The sequence below is a fragment of the Oncorhynchus keta genome, chromosome 4, assembly GCF_023373465.1.
Source record: "Oncorhynchus keta strain PuntledgeMale-10-30-2019 chromosome 4, Oket_V2, whole genome shotgun sequence".
Classification (NCBI taxonomy): domain Eukaryota; kingdom Metazoa; phylum Chordata; class Actinopteri; order Salmoniformes; family Salmonidae; genus Oncorhynchus; species Oncorhynchus keta.
This window is the reverse complement of record NC_068424.1, coordinates 60,471,378-60,495,115: the sequence shown is the minus strand read 5'-3', so window position 1 is coordinate 60,495,115 and position 23,738 is coordinate 60,471,378. Positions and strand designations below refer to the sequence as shown.

Genomic DNA, 23,738 nt, shown 5'->3' with positions numbered 1-23,738 from the left:
ATATTATTTGAACAAGTGTAGACAAGTGATAACCTATATGTGGAAAACACGACAAAGGATTACATCCATGCTGGTATACGTACATGGTAATTATTCAGCACATGCACCAAGTATAATTGCAGGATTAACAAATTACACACAGACTAATCTACAAATCCTAAAGACTGATTTATTTTTACATAGCCTGTAAAGGACCTAATCTTGCACTTTTTACAATCATGTCATTCGGGTCTGAATCAGCGTGGTGTACTATCAAATCTCATTCATGAATCTCTACCATGGTCTGAAAGAGAATGGAAGTTCATGGTAATGGTCAGGGCATGCCAGGGAAGCCCCTTGGATTCGAGGTACAAGGAACATGTATAACTAATTGTGGGCACCAATACTGTAATTTGACATCGATATTGTTTGATATCGATATTAGCTAGGCATAGGCTTTCATTTATTTGAAAATAAAAAGTCCACATGAGCTTTAAATTATGGGAGAATGGAGCAGAGCCCTCGACAGTACAGACGGACAAAGATACATTTTGGAGACACATGCTTACCCTCGCTCTAACATATTTCTTGGCAGCCATTAATTGAAGTAGGAAGAGTTAAAGGAGAAATATAGAAAGAAAAGATAAGACAGATCACTAAAACTCAGCATTTCTACGTGATATGAATGCAGTACTAGGAATTACTTTTTTTGGTATTTTGGGAGAAACATATGTGCGCTACTGTGATCATGTATATATACTGTATGTACAGTCGTGGCCAAAAGTTTTGAGAATGACACAAATATAAATTTTCACAAAGTCTGCTGCCTCAGTTTATATGATGGCAATTTGCATATACTCCATAATGTTATGAAGATTGATCAGATGAAAAAGTACCTCTTTGCCATGCAAATGAACTGAATCCCCCAAAAACATTTCCACTGCATTTCAGCCCTGCCACAAAAGGACCAGCTGACATCATGTCAGTGATTCTCTCATTAACACATGTGTGTTAATGAGATCACTCTGTTATGCTGATTGAGTTCAAATAACAGACTGGAAGCTTCAAAAGGAGGGTGGTGCTTGGAATCATTGTTCTTCCTCACATTCCATGGTTGCCTGCAAGGAAACACGTGCCGCCATCATTGCTTTGCACAAAAAGGGCTTCACAGGCAAGGATATTGCTGCCAGTAAGATTGCACCTAAATCAACCATTTATCGGATCATCAATAACTTCAAGGAGAGCAGTTCAATTGTTGTGAAGAAGGCTTCAAGGCGCCCAAGAAAGTCCAGCAAGCGCCAGGACAGTCTCCTAAGGTTGATTCAGCTGTGGGATCGGGGCACCACCAGTACAGAACTTGCTCAGGAATGACAGCAGGCAAGTGTGGGTGCATCTGCACGCACAGTGAGGCGAAGACTTTTGCAGGATGGCCTGGTGTCTCTCCAGGAAAAACAACAGGGACAGACTGATATTTTGCAAAAGGTACAGGGATTGGACTGCTGAGGACTGGGGTAAAGTCATTTTCTCTGATGAATCCCCTTTCTGATTGTTTGGGGCATCTGGAAAAAAGTTTGTCCAGAGAAGACAAGGTGAGCGCTACCATCAGTCCTGTGTCATGCCAACAGTAAATCATCCTGAGACCATTCATGTGTGTGGGGTTTCTTCTCAGCCAAGGGAGTGGGCTCACTGACAATTTTGCCTAAGGATACAGCCATGAATAAAGAATGGTACCAACACATCCTCCGAGAGCAACTTCTCCCAACCATCCAGGAACAATTTGGTGACAAACAATGCCTTTTCCAGCATGATGGAGCACCTTGCCATAAGGCAAAAGTGATAACTAAGTGGCTCGGGGAACAAAACATCAATATTTTGTGTCCATGGCCAGGAAACTCCCCAGACTTTAATCCCATTGAGAACATGTGGTCAATCCTTAAGAGGCGGGTGGACAAACAAAAAGCCACAAATTCTGAAAAACTCCAAGCATTGATTATGCAACAATGGGCTGCCATCAGTCAGGATGTGGCCCAGAAGTTAATTGACAGCATGCCAGGGCGGATTGCAGAGGTCTTGAAAAAGAAGGGTCAACACTGAAAAAATTGACTCATGTAATTTTCAATGAAAGCCTTTGACACATATGAAATGCTTGTAATTATACTTCAGTATTCCATAGTAACATCTGACAAAAATATCTAAAGACACTGAAGCAGCAAACTTTGTGAAAATGTATATTTGTGTCATTCTCAAAACTTTTGGCCACGACTGTACACTACCGGTCAAAAGTTTAAGAACACCTACTCATTCAAGGGGTTTTCTTTATTTTTACGACAATCATGTAGAAACCAAAAAAGTGTTAAATCAAAATATATTTTATATTCGAGATTCTTTAAATAGTCACCCTTTGCCTTGATGGTAGCTTTGTACACTCTTGGCCATTCTCTCAACCAGCTTCATGACGAATGCTTTTCCAACAGTCTTGATGTCACGATCGTCGGAATCACATTCCGACCAAGGCGTGAAATCGGTTCGACATATTTTATTTGAAGTGAACCGCACAAAAAAACAAGTAAGAGCAAACGATACTATGGAGCTATGGAGTGCTCACAGGCAACTACACATAAACAAGATCCCACAAAACACAGTGGGGAAAATGGCTGCCTAAATATGATCCCCTATCAGAGACAACAATAAACAGCTGCCTCTGATTGGGAACCATACCAGGCCAACATAGAAATAAAACAACCTAGATTATCCACCATAGTCACACCCCGACCTAACCAAAATAGAGAATAAAAAGGCTCTCTGTGGTCAGGGCGTGACACTTGAAGGAGTTTCCACATATGCTGAGCACTTGTTGGCTGCTTTTCCTTCACTCTGCGACTCATCCCAAACCATCTAAATTGTGTTGAGGTCGGGGAATTGTGGAGGTCAGGTCATCTGATGCAGCACTCCATCACTCTCCTTCTTGGTCAAATAGCCCTTACACAGCCTGGATGTGTTTTGGGTCATTGTCCTTTCAAAAAACAAATGATACCCCACTAAGCCCAAACCAGATGGGATGGCATATCGTTGCAGAATGCTGTGCTAGCCATGCTGGTTAAATGTGCCTTGAATTCTAAATAAATCACAGACAGTGTAAGCATCCCCACACCATCACACCTCCTCCTCTATGCTTTACGGTGGGAAATACACATGCGGAGACCATCCGTTCACCTACTTTTCGTCTCACGAAGAAAGACATGGGGCTCGAACCAAAAATCTCCAATTTGGACTCCAGACCAAAGGACAAATTTCCACCGGTCTAATATCCATTGCTCCTGTTTCTTGGCCCAAGCAAGTCTCTTCTTATTATTGGTGTCCTTTAGTAGTGGTTTCTTTGCAGCAAATCAACCATGAAGGCCTGATTTCACACAGTCTCCTCTGAACAGTTGATGTTGAGATCTGTTACTTATGTTACATGAACTCTGAAGCATTGATTTGGGCTGCAATTTCTGAGGCTGGGAATTCTAATGAACTTATTCTCTGCAGCAGAGGTAACTCTGGGTCTTCCATTCCTGTGGCGGTCCTCACGAGAGCCAGTTTCACCATAGCACTTGATGTTTTTGCGATTGCACTTGAAGAAACTTTCAAATATCTTGAAATGTTCCATATTGACTGACCTTCATGTCTTAATGTAATGATGTACTGTTGTTTCTCTTTGCTTATTTGAGCTGTTCTTGACATAATATGGACTTGGTCACTAAATAGGGCTATCTTCTGTATACTCCCCCTACCTAGTCACAACACAACTGATTGACTCAAATGCATTACAGGTGACCTTATGAAGCTGGTTGAGAGAATGCCAAGAGTGTGCAAAGCTGTCATCAAGGCAAAGGATGGATATTTCAAGAAACTCAAATATAAAATATATTTTGATTTGTTGAACACTTTTTTGGTTACTACATAATACATGTGTTATTTCATAGTTTTAAAAAACCCTTGAATGAGTAGGTGTTCTAAAACTGTTGACCGGTAGTGTATGTATATGCAGTATGTCTTTTAAGGAGCCAAATATAGGTGTGAGGTATAGCTAAATATATGATTGATTTGTCCTGGTGAATGTATACATATGCATAGTGCCTTCGGAAAGTATTGAGACGCCATGACTTTTTCAACATTTTGTTATGTTACAGCCTTGTTCTAAAATGTATTAAATAAAAAGCTACAAACAATACCATATATAATGACAAAGTGAAAATTGGTTTTTAGAAATGTCTGCAAATGTATTAAAAATGTAAAACAGCAATAGCTTATTTACTTAAGTATTCAGAACCTTTGCTATGAGAGTCGAAATTGAGCTCAGGTGCATTTCCATTGATCATCCTTGAGTTGTTTCTACAACTTGATTGGAGTCCACCTGGGGTAAATTCAATTGATTGGACATGATTTGGAAGGAAAGACACACACTTGTCTATATAAGGTCCCACAGGTTGAGAGAAAAAAACAAGGCATGAGGTCGAAGGAATTGTCAGTAGAGCGCTGAGACAGTATTGTGTCGAGGCACAGATCTGGGAAGGGTACCAAAAAATGTCTTCAGCATTGAAGGTCTCCAAGAACACTGTGGCCTCCATCATTCTTAATTGGAAAAAGTTTGGAACCACCAAGACTCTTCGTTGAGCTGGCCGCCCTGCCAAACTGAGAGCAATCGAGGGAGAAGGGCCTTGGTCAGGGAGCTGACCAAGAACCCAATGGTCACTCTGACAGGGCACTAGAGTTCCGCTGTGGAGATGGGAGAACCTTCCAGAAGGACAACCATCTTTACAGCACTCCATCAATCAGGCATTTATGGTAGAGTGGCCAGACGGAAGCCACTCCTCTGTAAAAGGCACATGACCGCCCACTTGGAGTTTGCCAAAAGGCCCCTAAAGGACTCTCAGACCATGAGAAATAAGATTCTCTCGTCTGATGAAACCAAGATTGAACTCTTTGGCCTGAATGCCAAGCGTCACATCCGGAGGAAACCTGGCACCATGTCTACGGTGAAGCATGACGGTTTCAGCATCATGCTGTGGGGATGTTTTTCAGAGGCAGGGACTGGGAGACTAGTCAGGATCCAGGGAAAGGAGCAAAGTACAGAGAGATCCTTGATGAAAACCTGCTCCAGAGCACTCAGGACCTCAGACTGGGGGTGAAGGTTCACCTTTCAACAGGACAACGACCCTAAGCACACAGTCAAGACAACGCAGGACTGGCTTCAGGACAAGTCTCTGAATGTCCTTGTGTGGCCCAGCCAGAGCCCAACTTGAACCCGACCGAACATCTCTGGGAAAGACCTGAAAATAGCTGTGCTGCGACGCTCCCCATCCAACTTGACAGAGCTTGAGAGGATCTACAGAGAATGGGAGAAACTCCCCAAATATAGGTGTGCCAAGCTTGTAGCGTCATACTGAGTACTGAGTAAAGGGTCTGAATAGTTACGTAAATTTTATATTAAAGTTTGTGCAAACATTTCTAAAAACCTGTTTTTGCTTTGTCATTATGTGGCATTGTGTTTAGATTGATGAGATTTTTTTTTTTTTAAGCCATTTTAGAATAAGGCTGTAATGTAACAAAATGTGGAAAAAATCAAGTGGTCTGAATATTTTCCCGAATGCACTGTATGTCAGATATGCTGCACTTGGTTTGGTTTGCAAGGCACAATGCAACCAATGGAGTTAACCTACAGGATGGTATCTTTCCAGGAACGTGGTTGGAGTTAGAACCTACAGGAGAGTATCTCTCCAGGAATAAGGTTGGAGAGCCCTGGTCTAGCTCTATATTCTAGAGGCTTAGAGTGAGAGATGAAAGCTTCACTGAGGTTGCATCGACGTCTGGCATCGACGTGTTCCTCTCGCATGTAAAGTTCAGAGAACACACACATACACAAGCATGTATGTACACATTTGTGCACACACACACACACACACACACACACACACACACACACACACACACACACACACACACACACACACACACACACACACACACACACACACACACACACACACACACACACACACACACACACACACACACACACACACACACACACACACACACACACACACACACACACACACACACACACATTCTCTTATGAGGTCAGCCGAAGAGCCCTTTTAGGTTCTAGATATAGCACCTTTTCTTCTAAGAGGAGTAGCGCATGGCCATTTCTGCCAGTCGGGTGAATCTGAGCACTGATGGGCCTAGGCATGGACGTTAACCTAAAAAAGAATGATTGAAGATAGTTGATTACCATGGCCTGCTCCATAGGGATGACCAGCTGACTGTGGATCTGACGGAGACTGTTGGCGTGGCCCTTCAGAGAGGTCTGGAGGGGCCCTTTGGGCTAAGGACACACACATAGACAGAGGTTCAGACACACATACAAAGAGGTAATAATCATTATTAATTTGGGGGGTGCTAATATTTGTCCTGTTACACACTTGTGGGTGTTCCTTGTACAAGTGTGTCACAGAAATGTGTTTATTGCATATCCAAACTGCCCCTGAGACACCTGCAGGGAGTGGGGTCACTACCAGGGTCACCATTGTCCAGAGTCCCTAGACATATATTCATGTACAGAATGTATACATTTACAAATATTTAGAGCAATGTGCAATCTGTGTAAAACTCTATAGTACACAGGCCTACACACAGCAAACCACTTAGAGACTGCCTTAATCAATGAATGTAATGCAGCATAAAAACTACATATGGAACCCATAGAATTACATGTAGAATCAAGTCATTTAAATGATCTATATACGGGTGAACCATTCTCAGTGTCCACCGTGTGTGTGTTCTCAATGCCAACAGAACATGGGGCACCAGGACAGATGGGCACCAGATGAATACTAGGGGGGCACAGGGAGGGGCACATATCACCCCACAGACGACCACTTTAAACTGGCTCCACTGCCTCCGAGCCCATGGCAAGTGGTGGAGGACCCAGAGTTGGCCCAACATTTTGGGCCATGAATGGGGAGTTTGTGTGAGCTTCCAACCCTTAAAGGCAAGGCAGAACATTAAAAAGTGATTTCAGAGACTGTTTAAGTGTGTGTGTGTGTGTGTGTGTGTGTGTGTGTGTGTGTGTGTGTGTGTGTGTGTGTCGATAGCAAACCGCCGCAAGGCTATGCAGTTGATGAAGACACACGGAGCTTTCACAGTTTTATATCTGAACTCCCATTCCATTGTCTCCCTGTCTTGGATCGTAGTGTAAATAAAGCTTCAATCTACTAGTACACTGAGAAAACATTGTGTGGTTGGTTGGAGCCGTGTTGTTTTTTCAGTATGAGGTTTTTATTGGATGGTTGGTCATATGTTGTTCTCACCATAAGGTCCGTCTGTGCCTCAAGCTCATTGGCGTACGACAGTAAGTCCACCAGAGTCACCCCTTTGTTGACCTGCAAATGAACAGAAATAGGATTATAATGTATTATGATGGTGTTATAATGCATTATAAGACTTGTCATAAGCATGTATGACCCCCTTCGGTCTTTTCATCTTATAATAACAGTTGTGCAACTGTGCACATAGAGACATAACAACAGTAACCTTTATAAGCCTTATAATATCACACTATAAAGGCTCATAGAGGCTTACAAGTCAAAAAACATTATAGTTGTCGGTTTTAAGTAAAGAGTTATACAAGCTCCAATAAGAGGCCATAAGACGATCATGTTCCGTAGAAAACTTCATGTTCTCCCCCATTCAACAGATTCTAATAGAGAAGACGTACAGTTGAAGTTGGAAGTTTACATACACTTAGGTTGGAGTCATTCAAACTCGTTTTTCAACCAATCCACAAATTTCTTGTTAACAAACTATAGTTTTGGCAAGTCGGTTAGGACATCTATTTTGTGCATGACGCAAGTAATTTTTCCAACAATTGTTTACAGACAGATTATTTCACTTATAATTCACTGTATTACAATTCCAGTGGGTCAAAAGTTTACATACACTGAGTTGACTGTGCCTTTAAACAGCTTGGAAAATTCCAGAAAATTATATCATGGCTTTAGAAGCTTCTGATAGGCTAATTGACATCATTTGAGTCAATTGGAGGTGTACCTGTGGATGTATTTCAAGGACTCCCTTCAAACTCAAAATTGTAGACCTCCACAAGTCTGGTTCATCCTTGGGAGCAATTTCCAAACGTCTGAAGGTACCACGTTCATCTGTACAAACAATAGTACGCAAGTATAAACACCATGGGATCACTCAGCCGTCATACTACTCAGGAAGGAGAAGCGTTCTGTCTCCTAGAGATGAAGTACTTTGGTGTGAAAAGTGCAAATCAATCCCAGAACAAAAGCAAAGGACCTTGTGAAGATGCTGGAGGAAACAGGTACAAAAGTATCTATATCCACAGTAAAACGAGTCCTATATCGACATAACCTGAAAGGCAGCTCAGCAAGGAAGAAGCCACTGCTCCAAAAGCGCCATAAAAAAACAGACCAAGGTTTGCAACTGCACATGGGGACAAAGATCGTACGTTTTGGAGAAATGCCCTCTGGTCTGATGAAACAAAAATAGAACTGTTTGTCCATAATGACCATCGTTATTTTTGGAGGAAAAAGGGGGAGGCTTGCAAGCCGAAGAACACCATCCCAACCGTGAAGCACGGGGGTGGCAGCATCATGTTGTGGGGGTGCTTTGTTGCAGGAGGGACTGGTGCACTTCACAAAATAGATGGCAACATGAGGATGGAAAATTATGTGGATTATATTGAAGCAATATCTCAAGACATCAGTCAGGAAGTTGGGTCCTCCATGTGGACAATGACCCCAAGCATACTTCCAAAGTTGTGACAAAATGGCTTAAGGACAACAAAGTCAAGGTATTGGAGTGGCCATCACAAAGCCCTGGCCTCAAACTTATAGAAATTTGAGGCAGAACTGAAAAAGCGTATGCGAGCAAGGAGGGCTACAAACCTGACTTAGTTACACCAGCTCTGTCAGGAGGAATGGGACAAAATTCACCCAACTTATTGTGTGAAGCTTATGGAAGGCTACCCAAAACGTTTGAGCCAAAGTCAAACAATTTAAAGGCAATGCTACCAAATACGAATTGAGTGTAGGTAAACTTCTGACCCACTGGAAATGTGATGAAAGAAATCTTCCGTATTGACTGACCTTTTCATTTTAAAGTAATGATGGACTGTTGTTTTTCTTTGCTTATTTGAGATGTTCTTGCCATAATATGGTCTTGGGCTTTTACCAAATAGGGCTAACTTCTGTATACCTCCTACCTTGTCACAAGACAACTGATTGGCTCAAACGCATTAAGAAGAAAATCCTTTCCACAAATGAACTTTTAACAAGGCACACCTGTTTAATTGAAATGCATTCCAAGTGACTACCTATTGAAGCGGGTTGAGAGAATGCCAAGAGTGTGCAAATCTGTTATCAAGGCAAAAGGTGGCTATTTGAAGAATCTCAAATATAAAATATATTTTGATTTGTTTAACACTTTTCTGGTTACTATATGATTCCATATGTGTTATTTCAGATATTATTTTAAAATAATAATAAAATAGTAAAAATAAAGAAAAACCCTTGAATGAGTAGGTGTTCCAAAACTTTTGACCGGTAGTGTATACCCTAGGAAAACCCTTGGAAGACTTCATGAAGACCCCTGGAAGACCCCGGAAAGACCTCGGTAGGACCCCGGAAAGAAATCAGGAAAACCCCAGGAAGTAGTCAGGAAGACTCCAGCTAAATCCTGGTTAGCCATAACAGAAGCAAATCCTAAATCCATCGTGGTATCTCATCTTTGAAATTAGAACTATCTTTAGTGATGTGTCATACAAGTATACTAGTGTGTCTTTTGAAGGTATATCTGAAAAGTCTACAGTGGCTTGAGATGAAGGAGAGGAAGCGAAAGTAGGCTCATAAGATGAAAGAGAGAAGAGGAGACAAGGAGAGGAGGACACTTGAAACTATTGAGATAAGGAGAGGAGGACACTTGAAACTATTGAGATAAGGAGAGGAGGACACTTTGGACTATTGAAATAAGGAGAGGAGGACACTTGAAACTATTGAGATAAGGAGAGGAGGACACTTTGGACTATTGAAATAAGGAGAGGAGGACACTTTAAACTATTGAGATAAGGAGAGGAGGACACTTGAAACTATTGAGATAAGGAGAGGAGGACACTTTAAACTATTGAGATAAGGAGGAGTGGAGTAGAGGAAGTCACTTTAAACTATAGAAATGAACGATAGGTGACCAGGGGGGAAAGTATTTTTAGATTGAGATTTCCCCTCAATGCCAGTACTCTACCTCCGCCAGATACGCTGCATAGTTGATCTCCGCGATGCCAGTCTCAGAGAAGTCAATGAGACTCTGTTTCCCCTCAGACTCCAGCAGGACGATACCTCCCAGGTCAATCTTCACACTGTCAAACATCTTCGCCACTTCCTTGGTGTACTGGAAACACAAGGAGAATTGTCAGCTACATCGATAAAGATAAGCAATAGCTATGCATGTGGGATATATTGGTAACAAATGTGGGTTTATGAAGCCCGTATGTCAATTTTACACATTCAAACATCCTCACCACCACCTTGTTGTACTGGAAACAGAAAGGGAGCCTAGTTACATTTCATATGTAATGGATGGGTTACGAATGTGTTATGAATTCCTTATGTAGTTACAGGCGCAAATATGTTTGTTTACACCAATCTTCATTGCACATGGTTGTTACAAGAGCAAACATGTGTGTTTGCATTTGTGCAAATGGTTTGTTTTCCAAAACTATTTTAGTAGCCTCTACTTTAGTAGCCTCGACCTCAGTGTTGAGGTCTGGTACCGCGAGAGTCCAGAACATAGAAATATAATTTTATGGTCAAGACTATTTTAGAGAGCCTAGAACAAAATGGTGATCAAAAGAAAGTTGGTCATTCAGCGTTTGTTATTTACTTCCTTAGTGGTGGTGTGGGGTGGAGCGGTACAATAGACCAGGGACAGGGTAGGCCCCTCTTAATTCAAAGAGGGTCTTCCTGATTCCTAGGTAACCCCATTCATTGATACAAAGTACAGATTAAGATGGCCTGTTTTCTTTCCATTATGTCTTCTACACACTCATATAATAGAACAGCTCGAGCTAAAACACAACAAATTCTCACTAGCTAAGAGCCACATTGAAATACAATAGATAAACTGGATAACAAAATAAATAGCACATGTTAATAACATAAAACCTTTTGTATTTAGTCTATATAAAAAAACTCCCAATTTGTGTAACCTAGCTAAATTTATGCTAGCCAGCTCTACCCATCCCTAACCCTAACCTAGCCTAACTTATGCTAGCCAGCTCTATCCATCCCTAACCCTAACCTAGCCTAACTTATGCTAGCCAGCTCTATCCATCCCTAACCTAGCCTAACTTATGCTAGCCAGCTCTATCCATCCCTAACCTAGCCTAACTTATGCTAGCCAGCTCTATCCATCCCTAACCCTAACCTAGCCTAACTTATGCTAGCCAGCTCTATCCATCCTTATTTACTAATCAATAAAAGAGGCGAGCTAATCTTGCCAGGAGGCTGGCTAATGCTACAGTTCACTGGCCTGCTTTTTGTTTTGGCAAGAACGCCATGCATTAGCTAATGCTCATGAATCTGAGTGTGGAAATGCAGTGTTAGCTAAACACTTGATTTAGCTTGACTGGTGTGAAGTATAGGCATAGTTGACACTTTTGGGACTATTCCACTGGTTACATTGTTTTAGGCAAGTAAAATCAAACACATCTCAATTACTTGAAAAAAATGGTCTGATTCGGTGTGAGTGTGATTACAGTAACTAAAGCGTATTATATCCATGTGCAGGTATGCAGAACACAATAAGTATCCTACAGTGGAGTGAGTGCACACTGCACAATGCATGTGAATACTGACCAGGCTGGAGTTTAGCAAGGTTGTGACATTGAAGACTTTATCCAGGCGCATGGCAGAGTAGAGACTTCTGTTATTTTTGCAATTACTGAGAGAGAGAGAGAAATGTCAATATTATCACTTCCATTCCATTCAATTCCTTGGTTAGTTAGCTCTCTCTGCTGCCACCCAGTGAATAAAGTTGTAACTCTATTCAGCTCTGTATCGCTGCCTTCCGGTCATTTTATAAGCAGTGTTCTCTCAAATCACTTTTAGAAAGCTTATCCAACACAAAGTATTAAGTCAGCATGCATGACTCATATTTCCCATTTAGGTCCATTGTTTGTAGTTACATAACTGAACACATTCAATGGTCACGTGGGAGAGTGAAGTAAGGGTAAAGGAATGGTCATGTCTGTACACACTATGTCATGGCTAACTCCCTGACTAGGCAGTGGCGACAAGTCTCTATAAGGAAACATGACGTGATGGTCTTAGAACAAAGCTTTGCTGCCTGTTCTAATCGAGAGATGATGAAAGTTGATGAAATATGAGGCATAAAAGATCACTAAGCAATTCACGTATCCCTCTCCCTAGTTTCAATCCTTTACATCATGTATTATAAGCAATGTCGGATGGAATGTGAGGAGGTAGAATATTGACACAGACATTAGCCTGTGACATTTATTTAAATCAAACGCTGCCACAAAACAGGAATATCTAGAGTTATGACATGGTTCTATCCATAAGTAATCAAGTTCAATTCTAAACTCAGCAAAAAAAGAAACGTTCCTTTTTCAGGACCCTGTCTTTCAAAGATAATTCATAAAAATTCAAATAACTTCACAGATCTTCATTGTAAAGGGTTAAAACACTGTTTCCCATGTTTGTTCAATGATCGATAAAAAATTAATGCACCTGTGGAATGGACACTAACAGCTTAGGCAATTAAGGTCACAGTTATGGTCACAGTTCTGAAAACTTAGGACACTAAAGAGGCCTTTCTACTGACTCCGAAAAACACCAGGATGGCCACAACAACTGCCCGAATTACACCAGGAACCAAATCCCTCGATCAGTGCTCAGACTGTCCGCAATAGGCTGAGAGAGGCTAGACTGAGGGCTTGTAGGCCTGTTGTAAGGCAGGTCCTCACCAGACATCACCTGCAACAACGGTGCCTATGGGCACAAACCCACCGTCACTGGACCAGACAGGACTGGCAAAAAGTGCTCTTCACTGACGAGTCCCGGTTTTGTCTTACTAAGGGTGATGGTCGGATTCGCATTTTTTGGAATGATCGTTACACAGAGGCCTGTACTCTGGAGCGGGATCGATTTGGAGATGTAGGGTCTGTCATGGTCTGGGGCGGTGTGTCATAGCATCATTGGACTGAGCTTGTTGTTATTGCAGGCAATCTCAACGCTGTGTACCCTTCCAGCAGGGTCATCCTGACATCCCTCCAGCATGACAATGACACGAGCCATGCTCGTTCATTGCTTGATTTCCTGCAAGACAGGAATGTCAGTGTTCTGTCATGGCCAGCGATGAGCCTGGATCTTAATCCCATTGAGCACGTCGAGGACCTGTTGGAGTGGAGGGTGAGGGCTAGGGCCATTCCCCCCAAAAATGTCCAGGAACTTGCAGGTGCCTCGGTGGAAGAGTGGGGTGACCTCTCACAGCAAGAAATGGTAAATCTGGTGCAGTCCATGAGGAGGAGTATTATTTAATGCAGCTGGTGGCCACACCAGATACTGACAGATACTTCCCCCCTTTATTCAGGGACACATTATTCCATATCTGTTAGTCACATGTCTGTGGAACTTGTTCAGCTTATGTCTGTTGTTGAATCTTGTTATGTTCATACAAATATTTACACATGTTAAGTTTGCTGAAAATAAACACAGTTTACAGTGAGAGGACGTTTCTTTTTTTGCTGAGTTTATATAGACGAGCCAGTCTATGTAAAACATAGGCCATCATTAAAATACATAGAAATGAATCCCCAGTAGTAAGTGTTACATCCATACAGTATTACCTGTAGAAATTCTCCACTGTCAGATCCAGGTCTGAGTCGTTGTACATATACCCTGGGATGAAGTTCCTCCACTCAGGGTTCACCAGGTGAGGAGTGTCCAAAACCTTGGACACAAATGACCAGTAAGACCATTATACAGTTCTAGACCACGATTATACAGTAAGACCATCATACAGTTCTAGACCATGATTATACAGTAAGACCATCATATAGTTCTAGACCATGATTATACAGTAAGACCATCATATAGTTCTAGACCATGATTATGCAGTAAGACCATCATATAGTTCTAGACCATGATTGTACAGTAAGACCATCATATAGTTCTAGACCATGATTGTACAGTAAGACCATCATAGAGTTCTAGACCATGATTGTACAGTAAGACCATCATATAGTTCTAGACCATGATTGTACAGTAAGACCATCATAGAGTTCTAGACCATGATTGTACAGTAAGACCATCATATAGTTCTAGACCATGATTGTACAGTAAGACCATCATAGTGTTTTAGACCATGATTATACAGTAAGACCATCATACATTTCTAGACCATGATTATACAGTAAGACCATCATACAGTTCTAGACCATGATTATACAGTAAGACCATCATACAGTTCTAGACCATGAGTATACAGTAAGACCATCATACAGTTCTAGACCATGATTATACAGTAATACCATCATACAGTTCTAGACCATGATTATAGAGAAGGACCACATACAATACCTAAACCTTGTCACCTTAAGAGTTATCACATCATAACTTGCCTTGAAGAGCTCCTTGGTGTGGAAGGGTTCACAGACCAGCTTCTCCACGTTGCCTCCGACAAGGAAGGTGGCGGTCACCACTCCCATCAGTATCCAAGAAAAGAGGAAGCTGAAACCCACACCGCTGTGGAGACACACATAGATAGAGCATTCAATCAATCAATCTACACACTCACACTCTTAGTGCTCTATATACTGCAGAAAGTGTAGGCAGACAGACAGACAGAATAGATAGATAGACAGACATAGTAGATAGATAGACAGAGACACAACCAGACAAAAAGATATCCAGCCAGCCAGACAGAGAGATAGCCGGCCAGTTGGCTAGAAATACTTACGCCATGAGAAGGGTGCCGCCGGTGTTGGAGACACAGCCCCGTGTGGTAGGGGAGGCGTGCTTGTCATATCCCATGGTGCCACACAGTATGGCCAGGAAGTTGAAGGCCAGGATGAGAACCACCATGCAGCAGAGGCCAGTACAGCAAATCCACCTGTAGAGGAATCCTGTAGTCAGTACACCAGTACACCATAACAAATAACAACCAACCACTACGTTAGGATAAGATGACATAACAAGCAACAACCAACCATTACGTCAGGATAAGATGCCATAACAAATAACAACCAACCACTACATTAGGATAAGGTGCCATAACAAGTAACAACAAATCACTACATTAGGATAAGGTGCTGTAACAAGTAGCAACCAACCAGGAGTTCTTCCGGCGCCGACAGAGATGGCCGCCTCGCTTCGCGTTCCTAGGAAACTATGCAGTACGTGTTATTTATTACATTGGTTACCCCCAGGTTATCTTAGGTTTTATTACATACAGTCGGGAGCAACTACAGGATATAAGAGCAACGTCAACTCACCATCATTACGACCAGGAATACGAATTTCCCGAAGCGGATCCTGTGTTTTGCCCACCACTCGGGACAATGGATCGGATCTCAGCCGGCGAACCAATACAACGACACCGAAAAAGGGGCAGACGAAGCAGTCTTCTGGTCAGGCTCCGGAGACGGGCATATCGCGCACCGCTCCCGAGCATACTACTCGCCAATGTCCAGTCTCTTGACAACAAGGTTGATGAAATCCGAGCAAGGGTAGCATTCCAGAGAGACATCAGAGACTGTAACGTTCTCTGCTTCACGGAAACATGGCTCACTCAAGACACGCTATCGGAGTTGGTATAGCCAGATGGTTTCTTCACGCATCGCGCCGACAGAAACAAACATCTTTCTGGTAAGAAGAGGGGCGGGGTATGCCTTATGATTAACGAGACGTGGTGTGATAATAACAACATACAGGAACTCAAGTCCTTCTGTTCACCTGACGTAGAATTCCTCACAATCAAATGTCGACCGCATTATCTACCAAGGGAATTCTCTTAGATTCTAATCACAGCCGCATATATTCCCTCCCAAGCAGACACATCGATGGCCCTGAACAAACTTTATTTGACTCTATGTAAACTGGAAACCACATATCCTGAGGCTGCATAAATTGTAGCTGGGGATTTTAACAAGGCTAATCTGAAAACAAGACTCCCTAAATTCTATCAGCATATCGATTGTGCTACCAGGGCTGGTAAAACCCTGGATCATTGTTATTCTAACTTCCGCGACACATATAAGGCCCTCCCCCGCCCTCCTTTCGGAAAAGCTGACCACGACTCCATTTTGTTGCCCCCTGCCTATAGACAGAGACTAAAAAAGGAAGCTCCCGCTCTCAGGTCTGTTCAACGCTGGTCCGACCAATCTGATTCCACGCTTCAAGATTGCTTCGATCATGTGGATTGGGATATGTTCCGCATTGCGTCAAACAACAACATTGACGAATGCGCTGATTCGGTGAGTGAGTTCATTAGCAAGTGCATTGACGATGTCGTACGCACAGCAACTATTAAAACATTCCCCAACCAGAAACCGTGGATTGATGGCAGCATTCGTGCGAAACTGCTTTTAACCAGGGCAAGGTGACCGGAAACATGACCGAATACAAACAGTGTAGCTATTCCCTCCGCAAGGCAATCAAACAAGCTAAGCGTCAGTATAGAGACAAAGTAGAGTTGCAATTCAACGGCTCAGACACAAGAGGTATGTGGCAGGGTCTACAGTCAATCACGGATTACAAAAAGAAAACCAGCCCCGTCGCGGACCAGGATGTCTTGCTCCCAGACAGACTAAACAACCTGCTCGCTTTGAGGACAATACAGTGCCACTGACACGGCCCGCTACCAAAACCTGCGGACTTTCCTTCACTGAAGCCGACGTGAGTAAAACATTTAAACGTGTTAACCCTCGCAAGGCTGCAGGCCCAGACGGTATCCCCAGCCGCGTCCTCAGAGCATGCGCAGACCAGCTGGCTGGTGTGTTTATGGACATATTCAATCAATCCTTATCCAAGTCTGCTGTTCCCACATGCTTCAAGAGGGCCACCATTGTTCCTGTTCTCAAGAAAGCTAAGGTAACTGAGCTGAGCACTCACTTCCGTCATCATGAAGTGCTTTGAGAGACTAGTCAAAGACCATATAACCTCCACCCTACCTATAATAATATAATAATATATGCCATTTAGCAGACGCTTTTATCCAAAGCGACTTACAGTCATGTGTGCATACATTCTACGTATGGGTGGTCCCAGGAATCGAACCCACTACCCTGGCGTTACAAGCGCCATGCTCTACCAACTGAGCTACAGAAGGACCACACCTGACACCCTAGACCCACTCCAATTTGCTTACCGCCCCAATAGGTCCACAGACGACGCAATCACACTGCCCTGACCCATCTGGACAAGAGGAATACCTATGTGAGAATGCTGTTCATTGACTACAGCTCAGCATTTAACACCATAGTACCCTCCAAACTCGTCATCAAGCTCGAGACCCTGGGTCTCGACCCCGCCCTTTGTAACTGGGTACTGGACTTCCTGACGGGCCGCCCCCAGGTGGTGAGGGTAGGAAACAACATCTCCATCTCGCTGATCCTCAACACTGGGGCCCTACAAGGGTGCGTTCTGAGCCCTCTCATGTACTCCCTGTTCACCCACGACTGCGTGGCCATGCACGCCTCCAAGTTTGCAGAAAACACTAGTCGTAGGCTTGATTACCAAAAACGACGAGACGGCCTACAGGAAGGAGGTGAGGGCCCTCGGAGTGTGGTGTCAGGAGAATAACCTCACACTTAACTTCAACAAAACAAAGGAGATGATTGTGGACTTCAGAAAACAGCAGAGGGTGCACCCCCCTATCCACATCGACAGGACAGTAGTGGAGAGGGTAGAAAGTTTTAAGTTCCTCGGCGTACACATCACGGACAAACTGAATTGGTCCACTCACACAGACAGCGTGGTGAAGAAGGCGCAGCATCGCATCTTCAACCTTAGGAGGCTGAAGAAATTTGGCTTGTCACCAAAAGCACTCACAAACTATTACAGATGCACAATCGAGAGCATCCTGTTGGGCTGTATCACCGCCTGGTACGGAAACTGCTCCACCCACAACCATAAGGTTCTCCCAAGGGTAGTGAGGTCTGCACAACGCATCATAAACTACCTGCCTTCCAGGACTCCTACACCACACGATGTCACAGGAAGGCCATAAAGATCATCAAGGACAACAACCACCCGAGCCACTGCCTGTTCACCCCACTATCATCCAGAAGGTGAGGTCAGTACAGGTGCATCAAAGCAGGGACCGAGAGACTGAAAAACAGCTTCTATCTCAAGGCCATCAGACTGTTAAACAGCCACCACTATCATTGAGTGGCTGCTGCCATACATGTAAAAAATGTATCACTAGACACTTTAAACAATGACACTTAATATAATGATTTCATACCCTACATTACTCATCTCATATGTATATATTGTACTCTATACCACCTACTTCATCTTGCCATCTTTATGTAATACATGTATCACTAGCCACTTTAAACAATGCCACTTAATATAATGTTTACATACCCTACATTACTCATCTCATATGTACAGTATATACTGTACTCGATACCATCTACGGCATCTTGCCTATGCCGTTCTGTACCATCACTCATTCATATATCTTTATGTACATATTCTTCATCCCTTTACACTTGTGTGTATAAGGTAGCTGTTGTGAAATTGTTAGGTTAGATTACTCGTTGGTTATTACTAGAGGTCGACCGATTAATCGGAATGGCCGATTAATTAGGGCCGATTTCAAGTTTTCATAACAATAGGAAATTGGTATTTTTGGGTGCCGATTTAAAAACAATATATATATTTTTTATATCTTTATTTAACTAGGCAAGTCAGTTAAGAACACATTCTTATTTTCAATGACGGCCTTGGAATGGTGGCCTTGTTCAGGGGCAGAATGACAGATTTTCACCTTGTCAGCTCAAACTTGCAACCTTACAGTTAACTAGTCCAACGCAATCACGACCTGCCTCTCTCTTGTTGCACTCCACAAGGAGTTACATGAATGCAGTAAACCAAGGTAAGTTGCTAGCTAGCATTAAACTTATCTTATAAAAAAACAATCAATCATAATCACAAGTTAACTATACATGGTTGATGATATTACTAGATATTATCTAGCGTGTCCTAAATTGCATATAATCTGACTGAGCATACAAGCATACAAGTATCTGACTGAGCGGTGGTAGCCAGAAGCAGGCGTGTAAACATTAATTCAAACAGCACTTTTGTGCTTTTTGCCAGCAGCTCTTCGTTGTGCATCAAGCATTGCGCTGTTTATGACTTCAAGCCTATCAACTCCCGAGATGAGGCTGGTGCAACCGAAGTGAAATGGCTACCTAGTTAGCTTGCACTAATAGCGTTTCAAACGTCACTCGCTCTGAGCCTTCTAGTAGTTGTTCCCCTTGCTCTGCATGGGTAACGTTGCTTCGATGGTGGCTGTTGTTGATGTGTTCCTGGTTCGAGCCCAGGGAGGAGCGAGGAGAGGGACGGAAGCTATACTGTTACACTGGCAATACTAAAGTGCCTATAAGAACATCCAATAGTCAAAGGTTAATGAGATACAAATGGTATAGAGGGAAATAGTCCTATAATTCCTATAAAAACTACAATCTAAAACTTCTTACCTGGGAATATTGAAGACTCATGTTAAAAGGAACCACCAGCTTTCATAGGTTCTCATGTTCTGAGCAAGGAACTTAAACGTTCGCTTTCTTACATGGCACATATTGCACTTTTACTTTCTTCTCCAAACACTTTGTTTTTGCATTATTTAAACCAAACTGAACATGTTTCATTATTTACTTGAGGCTAAATTGATTTTATTGATGTATTATATTAAGTTAAAATAAGTGTTCATTCAGTATTGTTGTAATTGTCATTATTACAAATATATATATTTTTTAAATCGGCATCAGGGTTTTTGGTCCTCCTATAATCGGTATCAGCGTTGAAAAATCATAATCGGTCGACCTCCAGTTATTAAGGCATTGTCGGAACTAGAAGCACAAGCATTTCGTTACACTCGCATTAACATCTGCTAACCATGTGTATGTGACAAATAAAATTGGATTTGATAACAAGTAACAACCAACCACTACATTTGGATAAGACACCATAACAAGTAACAACCAACCACTACATTAGGATAAGATGCCATAACAACTAACAACTAACAAAGAACACTACATTAGGATAAGATTCCGTAACAAGTAACAACCAACCATTACATTAGGGTAAGATGCCGAAACAAGTAACAACCAACCACTACATTAGGATAAGATGCCATAACCAACCATTACATTAGGATAAGATGCCATGACAAGTAACAACCAACCACTACATTAGGATAAGATTCCGTAACAAGTAACAACCAACCATTACATTAGGGTAAGATGCCGAAACAAGTAACAACCAAACACTACATTAGGATAAGATGCCATGACAAGTAACAACCAACCACTACATTAGGATAAGATGCCATGACAAGTAACAACCAAACACTACATTAGGATAAGATGCCATGACAAGTAACAACCAAACACTACATTAGGATAAGATGCCATGACAAGTACAACCAAACACTACATTAGGATAAGATGCCATGACAAGTAACAACCAAACACTACATTAGGATAAGATGCCATGACAAGTAACAACCAAACACTACATTAGGATAAGGTATACTGTATACTGTACACTTCTAGCCCCTCTTTGCACACTGTGTTAAGTAACCTCCAGACGAGCTTCAATGCCATACAACTCTCCTTCCGTGGCCTACAACTGCTCTTAAACACAGGTAAAACTAAATGCATGCTATCACACCGATCCCTGCCCGCACCTGCTCGCCCCGTCCAGCATCACTACTCTGGACGGAATACATGGACAACTACAAATACCTAGGTGTCTGGTTAGACTGTAAACTCGCCTTCCAGACTCACATTAAGCATCTCCAATCCAAAATTAAATCTAGAATTGGCTTCCTATATCGCAACAAAGCATCCTTCAATCATGCTGCCAAACATACCCGTGTAAAACTGACCATCCTACCGATCCTCGACTTTGGTGATGTCATCTATAAAATAGCCTCCAACACTCTACTCAACAAACTGGATGCAGTCTATCACAGTGCCATCCGTTTTGTCACCAAAGCCCCATACACTACCCACCATTGCGACCTGTACACTCTCGTTGGTTGGCCCTCGCTTCATACTCGTCGCCAAACCCACTGGCTACAGGTTATCTACAAGTCTCTGCTAGGTAAAGCCCCGCCTTATCTCAGCTCACTGGTCACCATAGCAGCACCCACTCGTAGGACGCGCTCCAGCAGGTATATCTCACTGGTCACCCCCAAAGCCAATTCCTCCTTTGGTCGTCTTTCCTTACCGTTCTCTGCTGCCAATGACTGGAACAAACTGCAAAAACCTCTGAAGCTGGAGACTCATATCTCCCTCACTAGCTTTAAGCACCAGCTGTCAGAGCAGCTCACAGATCACTGCACCTGTACATAGCCCATCTGTAAACAGCCCATCTATCTACCTATCTCATCCCCACACAGTGTTTATTTATTTATCTTGCTCCTTTGCACCCCAGTATCTCTACTTGCACATTCATCTTCTGCACATCTACCATTCCAGTGTGTAATTGCTATATTGTAATTACTTCGCCATCATGGCCTATTTATTGCCTTAACTCCCTTATCTTACCTCATTTGCACTCACTGTACACAGACCTTTTGTTTTCTTTTGTTCTACTGTATTATTGACTGTATGTTTTGTTGTATGTGTCGAATTGCTATGCTTTATCTTGGCCAGGTCGCAGTTGCAAATGAGAACTTGTTCCCAACTAGTCTACCTGGTTAAATAAAGGTGAAATAAAAAATAAAAATAAAAGGTAACAAGTAACAACCAACCACTACATTAGGCTAAAACGCCATAATGATGGAGACTACAGCAGGTCTGTCTCAGGGCTCAATCAAATGTACTGTGTAATAATCACAGCTGGAGGGCAATACAGGGGGCCATGTATGCAGGGTCAGGTCCAGGGTACACCTAAAGGCTTACTGACTGAATATACTCTTCATTATTTATTACATTATGTCACAGTGACCTGTGCTGATGAAATAACTCCAGATGATATTCAGTAACAACAGATTGTACTCTTTACGTCAATCTACCACAGACCAGGCAGGTGAAAACATTTATTTATTCTAAACCCTGAGCACATCATGGGCCCTGGTCAAAAGTAGTACACTATATAGGGAATAGGGTGCCATTTAATACACACAGTTTGTGAATAGGGCCCCAGTTCCTGATTGTACCTGTAGAAGTCTATCTGATCGATCTCAGGGTAAGAGTCTTCTATCTTGGACTGTGTGTGAATGATGAAGTTGGTGAAGTTGGCCAGAGAGCTGTGTACAGGGAACACCTTGGAGAAGCTGCTGATGTTGGTGCTGATGACGTCCAACAGGCCCCGGGCTCCTGTGAGGGAGTGGATATATTCAGGGGCATTAGTGAAATAATGGAGTAATACAACGTTATATTTTGGGGTACAACAGTTCAGGTGTAGGTCAACATTTGGAATATGGCCATTGATCTTATTTGGGCGTATAAGACATTACCTTCAATGAGTATTCATACCATATTGAACATGACTGACTTGGCAATGCAAAGTTGAACACTCAAAATTATATAACCCTTCATTTAGTGTCTTTTGAAACTTTTTGGGGAGCATTAAGTGAGGTTAAAGAGATGCCACTCACCCTCGACGACGTCCCTCATCTGGTCACTCACCATGCCTGGAGTGTCATTGAATGAGGAGAAGCCCTGTATGGAGAAGGAAATACAAAGGCAACATTGATGATACAGTATCACAAATATCAAAGAAAACCTCACAACTTATACAGTACATAAAGTTTATACAACATTTCTAGACTCACCTTTTGAATGATATCGCTGAGGTCCGTTTTCAGCACCCGATTCACACTTTCCAGCTGATTGTTCACATCAGGTAACTGCAACACATCACATACAACATATACTTATATTGTGCTATATAAATCTAATTATTACAGTATGACTATTATTATCATCTTTATTGAAGTGTGACAGCATACCCGGGTGAAGTTGGCGCTGACGTGGAGCTGTGCCAGGGAGCTGTGGATGGAGTGGCAGAGCTGGCTGGTGGTGGCGTCCGAGTCCTCGCCGCTGCAACCCGGATCATTGAGGGTTCTGTTCAGGCTAGAGCGCACCAGGCTCAGGTTGAAGTGGAGCTTCCCTGTCGCCTCCTGGAGAACCTCCAGAGACACACTCACGTTCTCCAGGGCCTCCTTGGTCTCCCGCATGGCTGGGGATGGGGACGGGGTAGGATGGACAGGTGGTGAGTATTTGGTATTTTATTAGGATCCCCATTAGCTGTTGTGAAAAAAGCAGCTACTCTTCCTGGGGTCCACACAGCTCAAGGAGAGAACTACATACATTTACAGTGTGTGTGAGAGTGCACATAGTAAAGACACACATGTATGCACACGGTAGATTCACAAAAACACTCAATGTATGCACACACAATCACGCACACACAAACCAAATA

At 42.6% G+C, this 23,738-nt stretch overlaps 1 protein-coding gene across 10 annotated transcripts in view; it reads right to left on the bottom strand.

Annotated features, from left to right (window-relative positions):
* LOC118379795 (prominin-1-A-like) overlaps window positions 1-23,738 on the bottom strand; it is a 149,288-nt gene that overhangs the window by 11,438 nt on the left and 114,112 nt on the right. For 7 of the 10 annotated variants that reach the window (XM_052511686.1, XM_052511690.1, XM_052511695.1 and 4 more), the window contains 12 exons: window positions 23,266-23,495; window positions 23,089-23,163; window positions 22,912-22,975; window positions 22,471-22,630; window positions 15,025-15,177; window positions 14,687-14,810; window positions 13,913-14,016; window positions 11,901-11,985; window positions 10,288-10,434; window positions 7,335-7,406; window positions 6,257-6,349; window positions 549-566 (listed from right to left, as the gene is read on the bottom strand). In XM_052511686.1, the coding sequence (XP_052367646.1) occupies window positions 549-566; window positions 6,257-6,349; window positions 7,335-7,406; window positions 10,288-10,434; window positions 11,901-11,985; window positions 13,913-14,016; window positions 14,687-14,810; window positions 15,025-15,177; window positions 22,471-22,630; window positions 22,912-22,975; window positions 23,089-23,163; window positions 23,266-23,495 (1,325 nt within the window). The remainder of the gene's footprint in view (window positions 1-548; window positions 567-6,256; window positions 6,350-7,334; window positions 7,407-10,287; window positions 10,435-11,900; window positions 11,986-13,912; window positions 14,017-14,686; window positions 14,811-15,024; window positions 15,178-22,470; window positions 22,631-22,911; window positions 22,976-23,088; window positions 23,164-23,265; window positions 23,496-23,738) is intronic. The other 3 variants (XM_035766810.2, XM_052511689.1, XM_052511703.1) reach the window with 1 other exon arrangement.